This window comes from Enhydra lutris, unplaced genomic scaffold (assembly GCF_002288905.1).
Source record: "Enhydra lutris kenyoni isolate GAN:26980312 unplaced genomic scaffold, ASM228890v2 scaffoldscaffold8, whole genome shotgun sequence".
NCBI lineage: Eukaryota > Metazoa > Chordata > Mammalia > Carnivora > Mustelidae > Enhydra > Enhydra lutris.
The window spans coordinates 513,631-526,152 of record NW_019154092.1 but is presented as its reverse complement, the minus strand read 5'-3'; the positions used below and the strand labels follow the sequence as shown (position 1 = coordinate 526,152).

Sequence of the window (12,522 nt, the reverse complement as noted above, 5' to 3'; positions counted from 1 at the left end):
TGTGGTGTGAATTCTACCTCAGCCATTTTTTTAAAAAGACTTTAAGTGCGGAGCCCCATGCAGGGCTTGATCTCACGACCCTGAGACCATGACCTGAGCCGAAATCACAAGCTGGATGCTCAACCAGCTGAGCCACCCAGGCACCCCTCTACCTCGGTCATTTAAGAACCACCCCCACAAGGTGAGAATGCAGCTCCTGGTTTACAGGGGGTCAGTGAAGGAAACCAGACAACCATGTGCCCACCATCCCAGGCACCAGATGGGATGGAAACTGCATTTGCCCCCAGGTCTTCAAGCAAAAGACTTTCTGGAGCTCTCAAAAGGAGCATGTCCCCAGTCATGCTGCAGGTTTGATGGCCCCAGCCTCTCAGGGAGGGGGTGAGGTGTAGCTGGGGAACATCGTGGGCCACCCTGATTCCCCTGACGCTCTGGGGAAACCTCACACAGTTCTTCCCCACACCCCATTGCTCACCATGGGGGCCAGCTCCTCACCTCGCCCACCTGCCCCAGGAGCTGCCCCCCCACCTCAGAGGCACCCTGCTGGGGCCATGCCCAGCTCTCCAATATCCTCCCCAACTATGTACACCAGGCAACGCCCTCTGGTCTGTAAAGCCTTAGGAAATCTGCAGACAGAGCCTGTATATGCCAAAGCATTAGTAATTTCCAGAGCTTCCCATCTTCCTCCTTTTTTTCCTATTAAAATAAGAAAGTCTGCAGTTTTTATTTCCTCTCTTGAGGCTTTACAATCACTAAAAGTGAGAGCGATGTGGTTCTAAGCCTTCCCTCCACAAACTTGACGGCGGGGGGGGGGGGGGGGGGGAGACTCTAGGAGAAAAATCAAGAGGTCTCACTTTTCCTCCAGTCTCTAGCTTTGAGGGCCCCCAAAGTCACAAGGCCTTGCAATGGGGAACACCGCAAGGGGAACTCATTCTATCCACCATGGGGGTAGATATGTCCCAGGAAGGAGGGCTCAGCAACATGGGTGTGCAGCCCCAGGTTCTCTGGGCTGATGGAACCTCACACCTGGGGCCTTGAGGCAGAAAAATAGATGCTGCATATTGCATATGCAAGAACTCCACTCAACCCCAGAGGACACACTATGAGAAGGAACAGAGGGGGCTCACAGCCATGGCAGACCCCTGGGACCCCTGGAGCTCATACTGGGCACTCTTGCTGAGCCAAGTGGGTAAAATGGCCTGCCCCTCCTGAATTATGCATTTCTCCTTTAGAATCTCTTGCTAAGTGGTGTGCAATCAACCAGCATTAGATGCCTGAGGGGGCAACTCCATAAGACCAGACAGGGGGCCAGACCCCCGGGGACCATCCACTCTGTGCAATCAAGTTCCCTCAGAGCCTTCAAATGAGGGGGTCATGGTCTTCGGGCCACAGAATCAATGCCCTGCACAGGACCACACCCTGGGTCTACCTTTATCATCTGCATTCTTGCCCCAAACTAGGCTGACGTATGTTGCCTCTAGATTGCTTCTAGAATATCCACTTTGTCACTTACAAGGATATGTGCGTAAATATCGTTCCTGCTCTACTGGCATTCCAACTAATTCCAGCAGCATACGTTAAAAGGAATAGGTCAGGCCATTAAAATGAGGTGAATCTTCAAAGGCTCTTCTTAAACCAAAAGAGGGAACTTGAGTGAAGGATCCTCCTTGGGCTCCTCCATCCCTGACTGCAGCAGCAAGTCTTTTTTCCTCTTCTCCCACGGTCCCCTGGAGCCTCCTGGCCAGCCAGAGACAATTCCTTCCTCGTGCTCCCTGGGCCACGTACTGACCCTCCGTGCATGTGGCCAGCCGTCTCTGTCCCATCCTCCCAGCTGGGCCTTGTCCCTCTGTACCTCCTGGAACCTGCTCCCAGCAGAGCATCCTCCAGCCTCCCCCCTCAGCTCTTGACCACTGGGTGGAAAAGGCAGACAGATGAGCAGCATCCTCCAACGTATTTGTCCTCTTGGTCCCCTGCTGATACCTTCCTGGAACTGCCCAGAGGCTGGAACCGGATGATGCCTATCACAACACTAAGGTTTATGTGGCTGTCTCCCCAGCAGACTGAAAATGACCTGCTGGGAAGCCTGTCTCCCGACACTCCGCACCATTCCTGTCTGAAACGTGTTTGCTGAATGTCCCTCCACCTACTGAGGGAGGAGATCACTCTGTGCCCACACTCCTGTGATTGGCATCACTCTACGGTCTGAGGAGAAAGGCCAGCACCAGCCCCTCCACCAACTGCCTGACCTTGGGCGGGCGTGTCTGTCTCACACCCGCTCAGACCCAGTCAGCTGATGGCATATAATTAAGTTAATGATCTTGCTCCAGCCATGTCATAAGAATGTTTCAAGGGCACATGAACCAGTCTCCACCAAAGTTGTAGTTAGCACACAAGTGGGGCCTCAGTCTTCCCGCAGCAGCACACCTTGGCAGGCAGGCGCAGCTCTGAACCCGCCAGCCATGTCTCCCTTGGGCACCAGCAGCCATCCCTGTGCACAGTCATTTTGCAAGGTCACCATTGCAAGTGCTAGAAGCCAACACAGCTAATTAGCAGGCCCCCGTCTGAGGACTCGGGAAGCTCACTAAGGTTGAGCCTGGGAAGACCAAGGCTCAGCAAAGAAGGAAAAAAAATCTTCAGATAATTTCCTTCCTGGGCAAGTGGTATCACTGGGACCCCGAAAATCTGATGTTGATTATCTGATGGGGTTGGGGGAAGCAGGATTAAAAAGAACCAGAGAAGGGTCTGAGCAAACAGAGACCCCAGAAATGGGGTCTCATCCTGTCTTTGACCCACAAACATCCACAATACCCAAGACACGGGCAGACCCACATGCGCTCAGGACACCATACCTCACACATGGTTAAGAGCCTAGAGTGAGGCACATCCTAGGACACCGAGGAAGGTAGGATCCTGTCTTAAGGCTCTCACTTCCCTGGAGAAGGAAACCAGTCAGACACAGGATTAACAGGAAATCGCTGCAAAAATACAGTGAAAGGAAGATACATAGGGAAGATACCAGGACATTATAAAGGTTTTTTATTTTTGTGTGTTAGTTTTTATTTTACTTTTTTTCTTAATTAAACAAATTATTATTATTTTGGTGCAGGTGTGTTAGTTTAAAGACAAGGCCCTTTGGAGATTAGCCTCTCCACAAATCCACGAATAAAGGCATGAGAGAACTTCCACGGAGACGAGGTCTGGCACACAGCAGATACTCAATAAACACTGCTGGGTGACTGAATGGGGAGAGGCAGTTGCCTTGCTAACAGAAAAGTAGGTAAAGATGAAAGATATGGAAAGCACCATGTTCCTAACCTAGAATTTTAAAGGGAAAAAAAAAAAATCAAAGAATTGAAGAAAAGAATCCTAGCAATGACAGGATCCAACCGCTAACTTCTTCAGCAAGGCATGATGTATGGTAACCGTGAAGCAGGAAGACACAGTCCTCCTGACGCCAGGTTTTGTTTTCTTGGCTCCACGAAGCTGCCATAGCACCAAACAACATATCCCTCAAGTACTTCCTAAAACATGGCTGGTGAGGCCAGCACAAGCACCATCTCTCTCTGTCACAGCAGCCTTTCCGCAGCTGCCCAATGAGGGACTCACTGAGTGTTGTGGGCTTAACTGTATCCCCCCCCAGATCCATATGCTGAAGCCCCAATCGCCAAGTACCTCAAAACATGACTGTATATGGAGATGGCAGGGTCTTTAAGGAGGTGATAAAGTTAAAATGGGGTCATTATGGTAGGCCCTAACTCAATATGCCTTGTGTCCTTATAAAAGGAGGACATCTTGGACAGAGAGACACGAGGGGAGCAGAAGCACAGAGGGATGACCATGGAAAGAGGCAATGGGGGAGGAGGGGACAAGCAGGGAGGCATCTGCAAGTCAAGCCAAGGAGAGAGAGACCTCCGAGGAAACCAACCCTGCCGACATCTTGATCTTGGACTACTAGCCTCTAGAAACAAAGGAAAAATAAATTCCTGTTATTTGAATCACTCCGCCTGTTGTGTTTTGTCATAGCAGCCCTAGCAAACTAATACCTGGGGCCACTTCAAAACGTGGGTGTGAAAGCCAAGGAAGTAGCACCATGACTAACAGGTGTTTTCCTAAACATACCTATTATGGACCAGAAATGGGAATTAAGGATGAGAACACTGCTCCTGGCAACTTCAAAACCCTACTTGAGTGAAATCAACCAGACACGGAAGGACAGCTATTATGTGACTCCACTGACATGAGGGACCTAGGATAAGCCAACTCACATGGACAGAGAGAAGAGCGGTGGCTGCCAGGGACTGAGGTAGAGGGAAGATGAGTTAGCGCTGAGTTCAGTTTCCCAAGACGAAAAAGTTCCAGCTATGGACGGTGGTGATGGTTGCATAACCATTTGAATGTACTTAATGACACTGAATTATAAATTTAACAACAGTTAAAATGACACATCTGGTTACGTATGTTATACCCCAGTAAAGAAACACAAACCTATCATGTTACATAAGTAACATTTTAACTTAATTTACTCCATTGTTTTCAAAGCAAAACAAAACAAAACAGTAAGTAAAAAACAAAAATCCCCAAAACAAAATCCTACGTCATAGTATCCTAGTCAAGGTGAGGGACCCTAGTGGGACTATAATTTAATTAATTAAACGCACCACCATTACCTCCTGAACCTTGATCTAAAAGGCAGCCGTGGAGGTGCCTGGGTGGCTCAGTCAGTTAAGCATCTGACTCTTGGTTTTGGCCTGGGTCATGATCTCAGGGTCATGGGATCGAGCCCTCTGTCAGGCTCTGCACTCAACCGGGAGTCTACTTGACATTCTCTCTCTCCCTCTCCCTGTGCCCCTCCCCCCACTCGTGCACCTGTGCTCTCTCTCCAAAATAAATAAATAGATCTAAAAAAAACCCCAAAAACCCGGGGCAGCTGCGTCAAAACTCAGGCCTGTTGTTTGACAACTTGAGTACACCTGAAAATGCCTATCCATTCACTGTGAATGAGGAAGCCCCCCAAACCACAATAGTCAGCTGCACCCTGGGCCTCAAGCATTGCCATGTCTTCTCCCGACTGGACCAAGAATATGGCTCACACGAATGCTTTGTCCTAGTGAGGGCCGCAGTCACATAAACAGGACCACAGGACTCCCAGTCAAGGAGGGGAGGTGGCTACTGAAGCCAGAAGTAACAAATGAGGTAAAAAGGAGGAATGGGGAAGGCACGTTGTCCTGGACCCACACAAAGCAACAGCACTCCCAGCTAGCTCCTTCCTTAGTGAAGGGTTCCAGAATATTTCATTCTGTTCCCCAAACAAGGAAGCCATCCATTCTGGAATCAGAAAACCCTCGTAAAATTTGAACTAGACTCCACTTCCACCCTGTTGATGACTTAACGGTCTCAGACTCCACCTGGTTGGTTCTGTCCACCCTGCGTCTGTTTATGGAAAGCAGACTATAGTCAGTTCAAAGGGGACCACGGGGTCTGATTTAAAGAGATGATGATCAAGCCAGTGCAAGGCCTGAGTGACCTTTTCCTGGCCCAGAATTACTCAGTCTAACTGGTGGCTGGTCCATTCAATCACCCAAGGGAGAAACAAAGCACTGATCATTCTGGTCACTACACACTGGCGGAATGCAAAGACCAAATTAAAGTGCTTAACAGAGATGTGAAAACACAGGGCAGCAACCTGTATGAGAGCCCATAAAGTAATACAGGATCTGGGGTCCAGTCTCATGACTGATACTTGGAAAGGGACCGAGGGACAGCCGGGACACTAAGCGTTCAGATCAAGAATTCCTCAGACCTGTAGGGCACCTGGCTGGCTCAGTCAGTGGAGCACGGGACTCTTGATCGCGGGACTCTAAGTTCGAGGTCCATCATCCTGCCTTCAAAACATGCAGAGCCTGTGCTACCATGTGGCTAACCTTGGGGAGATGCTGCTAAGTGAAATAAGCCAGATACAGAGAGACAGATCCTGTATGACTATTTACAAGAAGTACTAAGAATAGTCAAATTAGGAAACAGCACAGTGGCGGTTTTCAGGAACTCAAGGAGAGGAAATGGGAAGCTGCTGTTCAGTGGGGACAGTTTCAGTTGAAGAGGAGGAAAAAAGTTCTGGAGACGAGGGTGGCGATGGGCACACAACGGTGTGAATGTTCTTAATGCCACCGAGCTGCACGTTAAAAATGGCTCAAATGGGTTAAAATGGTGAATTTTGTTACATATTTTTTATTACAAAAAAAAAAAAAAAGAAAGCAGTTCAGAGCCACAGGAGCCTGACATGGGTGCCCCCTGAGCCTTTGCTCGCACCCATCTCAGGGCGTTCAGCTTCCCCCGCCTGTTGCCGCTGGACGTGTGCTGACAGGCAAGCCCTCTCTCCAGCACAGCTGCCTCCGGAAGCTTCCCTGATCTCACTCCCTCTGAACACATAAGTGCTGTGTGTGTTCCTGTCTCCCATCAACGTGGAAGGTCCCAGATGGCAAGAACCATACTCCCCTTCTATGTAGCCCGCAATGTAGAAAGGGAAGGGCTTGCACACAGCAGGGCTCACAGCTGATGGATCCTGAGTGTGCGGAGGGGAAGGACCCCCGGGCCAACCCAGTCAGGATTTTCAGGTGCAATGCAGGGCGATTCAGAGAGTACTCTCAGGTGGCCATATTTGGGAAGGAATGGATCTGCACTCCCACAGGGACTTGGAACCCCTGGAATCCCAGCTCTGCTACTTCCTGGTTTTGTCCTTACCTATGGTTGGGCAGACCCACCACGGGGTGATGGAAGAACCTGTGAGGGGCCCTGCATGAAGGCATGCTGCCACCATGCCTGGCACACAGAGGTCATTCCAGCTTCTTCCCTCCAACGCCAGGGGCCCTCAACTGAAATACACGAGAGCACCTCATCCAAAGGGATTCTGAAGCCATAAGAGCTGGGCCTCCATGTCTGCTGCTGTGAAAAATTAGGGTGCTTCCACTCCCTCCCACACTGTAGTTTTCCTTACTGTCCCTCTGCAGGGCACAGCCCTGGCCAGCAGGTCCCACAGCCGTCTAAAGAACATCAGGAAACAGTCCAGAAAGAGGCAGATGGCTTTGCCAGCACAGACTCCCTTCCTTCACCTCCAGCCACAAGGCTCAGAAGAGTGCTGAGTACAGAGCTGAAAACCAGTTTTTAAAACCTAACAGGAGAGAGAACATGGGGCCTTGAGGACATTCAGAGAAAGATCCAGAAAATCCTAAGAGTGAGGTCCAAGTTGTAAAATTCACCCTTGGGCCATTTCCTGAGAGCTTGCCCTGAGTTACACACAGATCCAGGGTCCCACGCCTGCGGCAGCTTTATGAGAGGCTGGATGGAGCTGCTGATGAGAAGGGAAGAGGGACTGAAGGGCAACCTACCGGAACACATTTGGTCTGACCAGCCCCCACTTTCTGGAAACTCAGAATTCACCATCAGCAAGAGAATACCATTTCAGATTCTAGGTCTCCAGGAAAACCTCTCATTTTCTCTATTTTAATAATGCTCTCCCACGTCCCAGAAATGAGGGCCAGTTCAAGCTAGCTCACTCAGTCGACAGCTGGCCAGACAAGGATGGTGCCCAGTGACCACAGGGCAATCCTCCAGACCCCAGGGGAGCTAATGTGCCTGTAAAGCAGGCTTCTAAATACTACAGCCTTCCACCCCCCAGTGAGGGACCTAAGGGATGCAGCTGGGTCAGGCCACAGGTCTGAGCAGCAAGCCACAGCCACCCCCAGCTGGAAACGTAAATCAGTAACTGGATGTCTCTAAAACACACACAAAAGACCACCAATCACAAAAAGGCCACTTGACAGAGCCAAAAATAGCCTTACTTGTTTCAAGAGGATTCTGACGATAGAAGCACGTACAACTCCATCAGCAGAAAAAGAAAAATCAATGGAGCAGAAAACTGGATCAGCCCAAAAGGGACCAGGACACCAAGAGTCCTCCCACAGCCTCACATCCAACCCCTGACCAGCCCACCGAAGCCCCACACCCACCCACCCTCTCCTTACTCCAATCTTACAAACCATGCCTGGACCCCAAAACCCATCACCCCAGAAGTTCTATACACAACCCCACAGGTTTAATCTTAGGGCCAAGGGTCACACCATGGATTAGGAGGCCAAAATGAGCACCACTGTACACTCATTCCTGGGAAGACAAGGAGGCAAGAGTGGATGGAAGGATGAGAAAATGGAGCTGGGGTAAGAGGCACACAGGAGACTACGGGTGAGTAATGATGGGTATGCCTCCCATCAAAGCCAGGCAAATCAGAAAAGGTGTGGCGCTGTTTCAGCCCTGGATAAAATCTTCACCCCCGTGAATTTTCAGGGGCCCACTGAGTCAGAACTGCCTGTCACCTCGCTTCCTCCTAATTCTTATTTTTACCTGCTCTGACTTGCATTTGGGCGGCTGGTTAGCAAGCAAACCTGACACTTCTATGCCTTGGGCGAGCAGCTAGCAACATCTTAGCTTCCCCATTAGTGTCTTCCAGGACAGGAACAGTTGGGGCGGCGGGGAATTCCCGAGACACAGATCAATCCCCACTGAAAGTACCTGATCTAGAAGGCAGAGATGGCCCCCTCTTAATACGACCCCCACTGCCTAGATGGAGTGATCAAAGGGTGAGGAGATTACTGCCCAGGGCACCCTGGTCTCAACCCACAGAATCGTACAAGCCCACCGCTCTAGAACCAAAGGAACAGCCACCTACCATGTCCACACACTGCCCCTCCCAACCCAATCCCAGTCCAAACACTGGGAATCTGCATTCAGGAGGAAGTGGGGGATGGCCGTTTGTTCAGGTGTAGGATCAGGAGGAATCCTTCCCGTTCACAACAGCACATGGACAGTCCAAAGAAGTATCTACCTGTTCCTCCCCGGGTCATCGGACCCCTTTTCTTTTCAATGGTTTCCAGCCAGGGTGCAGGTGTGCCCACCCAAGCTGGTGGAGGTACCCACCTGCGTCTCCATGGAAGGTGCCATCCTGAGGCAGCCTGCCGGACAAGCTGTCCCCATCACTGGGCCAGATCTGCCCCGTCTTGCGAACACCCACAATGGTGGCCTCCGACACGATGACCTGGCCCTGCCGGTGCCGTTTCTGGCACTGCGGGGTCGGGGGACTGCTGCTGTCAAAGGACTGCTGCGAGTTCTGCGAGGGTGAACGGCTCTTGTCTCGAAACATCCGGTAGGTGGTGGGGCTGGGGGACACGCGGCTGGACTGGCCGGAGGAGAAGTCCTCCTCACTGGAGGTGAGGTTCTCATTGGAGCTGCAGTCCGGGGTGTAGCCACCTCCACTGTCCTCAAAGCTCCGAGGGGAGTAGGACCTGCGGGGCCAGGTAAGGCGTTTCTCCTGCTCCGAAGTGCTCTGGCTGCGCAGGAGGGGGCCCTTGCCCTCCCCTTCCATCATCATGCCCCCGACGTAGATACTCTGGTAGGGCTGGTACTCCAGGGGCGGCCAAGGGGGCCTGCTGCCGCCATTGGCGTTGATCAGGTTGTCCTTCAGGAAGTGGGGGTTCAGCTCCGCGTCCTCGTAGTCGCCGTCGAAGCCGCAGTTGCTCTCTGAGGATCGGCCCCGGTAAGAGGGCCTGGGTGCGTCCCCCAGGCCCGGCCCGGGGCCGTGCTGGGACTTCTTACGTTCCATCTGCATCGCCTGGCTGCCTAGGGAGCTGATCCGGTCCGACACCTCTTTGTCGTTGACCTTCACCAGGCCGCGCTCGTGGTGAAACTCGACGTTCACGTAGAAGGGCTTCTCGGCGTCCGCCGCCCCGGGCTGGCCGTGGCCCTTGCGGATTCTCTCAAAGTTGGACCTGAGCGCCGCCACGCTGGTGGGGGGGCCCCGGTCTTCCCGGTCTGCGACCACGGTGGCCCCTAGCCTGCGGGCGGCCGCGGGCCTGGCCTTGCTCGGTGAGCCCTCTCCGTCCGGCCGGGCCTCGGGCTCCTCTGCGGGCGGCGGGTCGGCGCCGTCGGCGGGCGCGGGCAGCGGGCGCTGCGCGGACGCGCGGGGCTCGGCGGCGCCGTCGGGGGGCTGCGCGGCGCGTCGGAAGCCCCAGCGTTGGCGGTCGTAGCTCTTCTTCTCCTTGGCCAGCAGCGTCTGCAGGTAGATCATGCGGAAGCGCTCCTGGTTCACCTCCTGCTCCAGGCGCCGAATGGAGGCCTTGCAGCGCTCCAGCTCCTGCTCGATGTCGCCCACCGAGCGCAGCTCCATGCGCGGCGGCTCGGAGTCCGGGAACTGCGCCTTCCACGCCTCGGCGAAGCCCACCGGGTCCACCATGGCGCGGCTGTCTTCACCTGCGCCGCCCGGCTGCGCACGGGGCCCGCCTCAGCGGCGGAGAGACCACCTCTCCAGGCCCGGCCCGGGGCGCCGGGCGGCCCCCATGGCCCAGCGCGGCGGTGGCGGTGGTGGCGGCAGCGGCGGCGGCGGGCGAACAATGCCCGCCCCCTCCCGGGCGGCAGGTGAGGCGGCGGGCTCGGCTCCCCCGGGCGGCGCGGGGCGCGGAGGAGGGCGCGCGCGAGGGGGGCGGGCGCGCGCGAGGGCGGGGGAAGGGCGCGGGGCTGCGCGCGTCGCTATTGTGTGCGGGGCTCCTCCGCGCGGCGCGGCGCGGGCGCTGCCCTCCCCTCCCCTCGGCCCGGCGCCGCTAGCCCATGGCCGCCGCCCGCGCGCTCCTCTGGTCTCTGTCCCGCGCCGCGTCCCGGCCGCTGCCGCCTCCCGGGCGCCGCGCTCTGCCCGGCCCGCTCTCGCCGCACTCCCGCCCGGCCCGCACTCGGCGCCGCAGGAAGGGGAGGGCCGGGGGGCGGTGGCCGCGGCGCGGCTGCCGGGGCCGGGCGGGCCTCTTAAAGGGGCCGTGCAGAGGGCTCCGGGTGGGAGGGGGGTGTGAGGGGGGTGGGGAGGTATGGGGGGAGGGGCCGCCGGGAGGCCGCGCCCCCACCCGGCCACTGCTCTCTCTCGGTCTCCGCGCCCTGGGAAACTCAGTCCCCCGCGGTGGCGAACCCGGCCGTCAGACTTGGAGGCCCTGGCGAGTTCTGCACTCCTGGAATAGGAACACCTGGATCCTCACGTCTCCACAACCCGGCAGCCGCTCTCCAGCGTCAGGGCTGAGAGCTCTAGGGGCCATCCGCCGGGCCACGTCCTCACACGGGAGCAGGGGAGGGGCGGGTGATCCAGGGAGGCAGGGAGGACCAGGCTGGGCCACCAGAGCCAGTAGCGACTGTGTGCCAAGGGCCCCCAGCGCTGTGGTCTTGGAGTGACTGATGCAACAGCTGCCACAGGGCATTGTCGCAGAGATAATTAACAGGAATTTTTCCCGCAGGTCACTGAACACCCGCACCGCCCTCCCTGTGGTCCTGAGCTGTATTTGTCCACTGGCCTCTCCTGAGCTTCAGAGGCCAGCCTAGTTTTTCCCGATTGCCTGACTCAGAAGTTAGGTGTTTAGTCTCCCGCTGAGGCGGTGGCCAGTCTCCATCACAACCCTCAGGACTGGGTGGAAGACAGGACAGCCCAAGGCCGGCAGTAAAACAAAATCATCTCTTGTACCCAGGGATCCCAGAGATGGTAGGCACACAGCAGAAACGAAATACCCAAACGAAAATGCCCAAACCAGGCTGCTGGATGAGGAAACAGGAAACAGGATTTGTCAGCCAAAGAACTGGGCCTGAGTCCTGACCACCTCTGCCTCTGTGCCTCAGTTTCCTTTGGCACTGAAATGAGAACAAGGATACCTGTCTCCAAGGGCTCTTGTCCCTGCATGGATGTAAGGGGTTATATTGACCCTCTCCCTGGGTCCAGTCCCACCCAGAACAGATGCCCCAGCATCTAATCTAGAAGGAACAGAGCCCAGAGCTATCAGCCAGGCCAGCCTGGCTCTGGTTCAGGTCTTCCCCACTCCAGGTTTTGTGACCTGGACACTTCCCTTTCCTGCTCTGAGCCTCAGTTTTACCCTTGTATCTAAAAATGTGAGTACCATCTCTAAAGCACCCAGTTGGGGCAGACATGAATCACATTATGATAAATGGCATGGGATGTTCCTCCCTTGATGGTGTGTTAAGGTTGGTGCTCTGAAAGGTTCCCTGGGAGGGTCACAGGAAAAGTCTTGGGTCGCTGAGCCAGACACTTCCAGGCACAGCTCACTGCCGCCCTCTGCAGGCCTCTCCTCCCTCCTGAGGCCCGGTGTCGCCAATATCCCAGCTCCTTTATGTTGCAGACCACCCTCCCCGCCTTAAGGCAGGCAAGCCTACCCCACCCCACCCTTCAAAACCTGTTTGGCAGGCGAAGAAACAGAATGAGGTGATGCCCTGACTTTGAAGGTGGACAGCTGAAGCTGGAATCCCAGCACATCCTCAGCGACCTTTTCTTTAAAAAGGGTGTAAAGTCCTGACCTCACAGGGTGTGGCATGTAGCGGCCTGTGACCAGTATTAGCTGCCTTCCTCAGATGACCCGCTCAGGTCACCCAGTGGGTTGGGACAGGCAGGCTTCCAGAATTCCATTGTCTGGTTGTCTCCAGAGAGAATTCCAAAAGCAC

The 12,522-nt window shown here is 54.8% G+C and overlaps 1 protein-coding gene across 2 annotated transcripts in view; it reads right to left on the bottom strand.

The window, feature by feature from the left end:
• Positions 1-10,389, bottom strand: part of LOC111142593 (BCR, RhoGEF and GTPase activating protein) — a 121,126-nt gene extending 110,737 nt beyond the window's left edge. For both annotated transcript variants that reach the window (XM_022495886.1, XM_022495887.1), the window contains exon 1: positions 8,965-10,389. In XM_022495886.1, coding sequence (XP_022351594.1) covers positions 8,965-10,276 — 1,312 coding nt within the window. In that variant the 5' untranslated portion in view covers positions 10,277-10,389. The remainder of the gene's footprint in view (positions 1-8,964) is intronic.
• Positions 10,390-12,522: the final 2,133 nt, after the last annotated feature.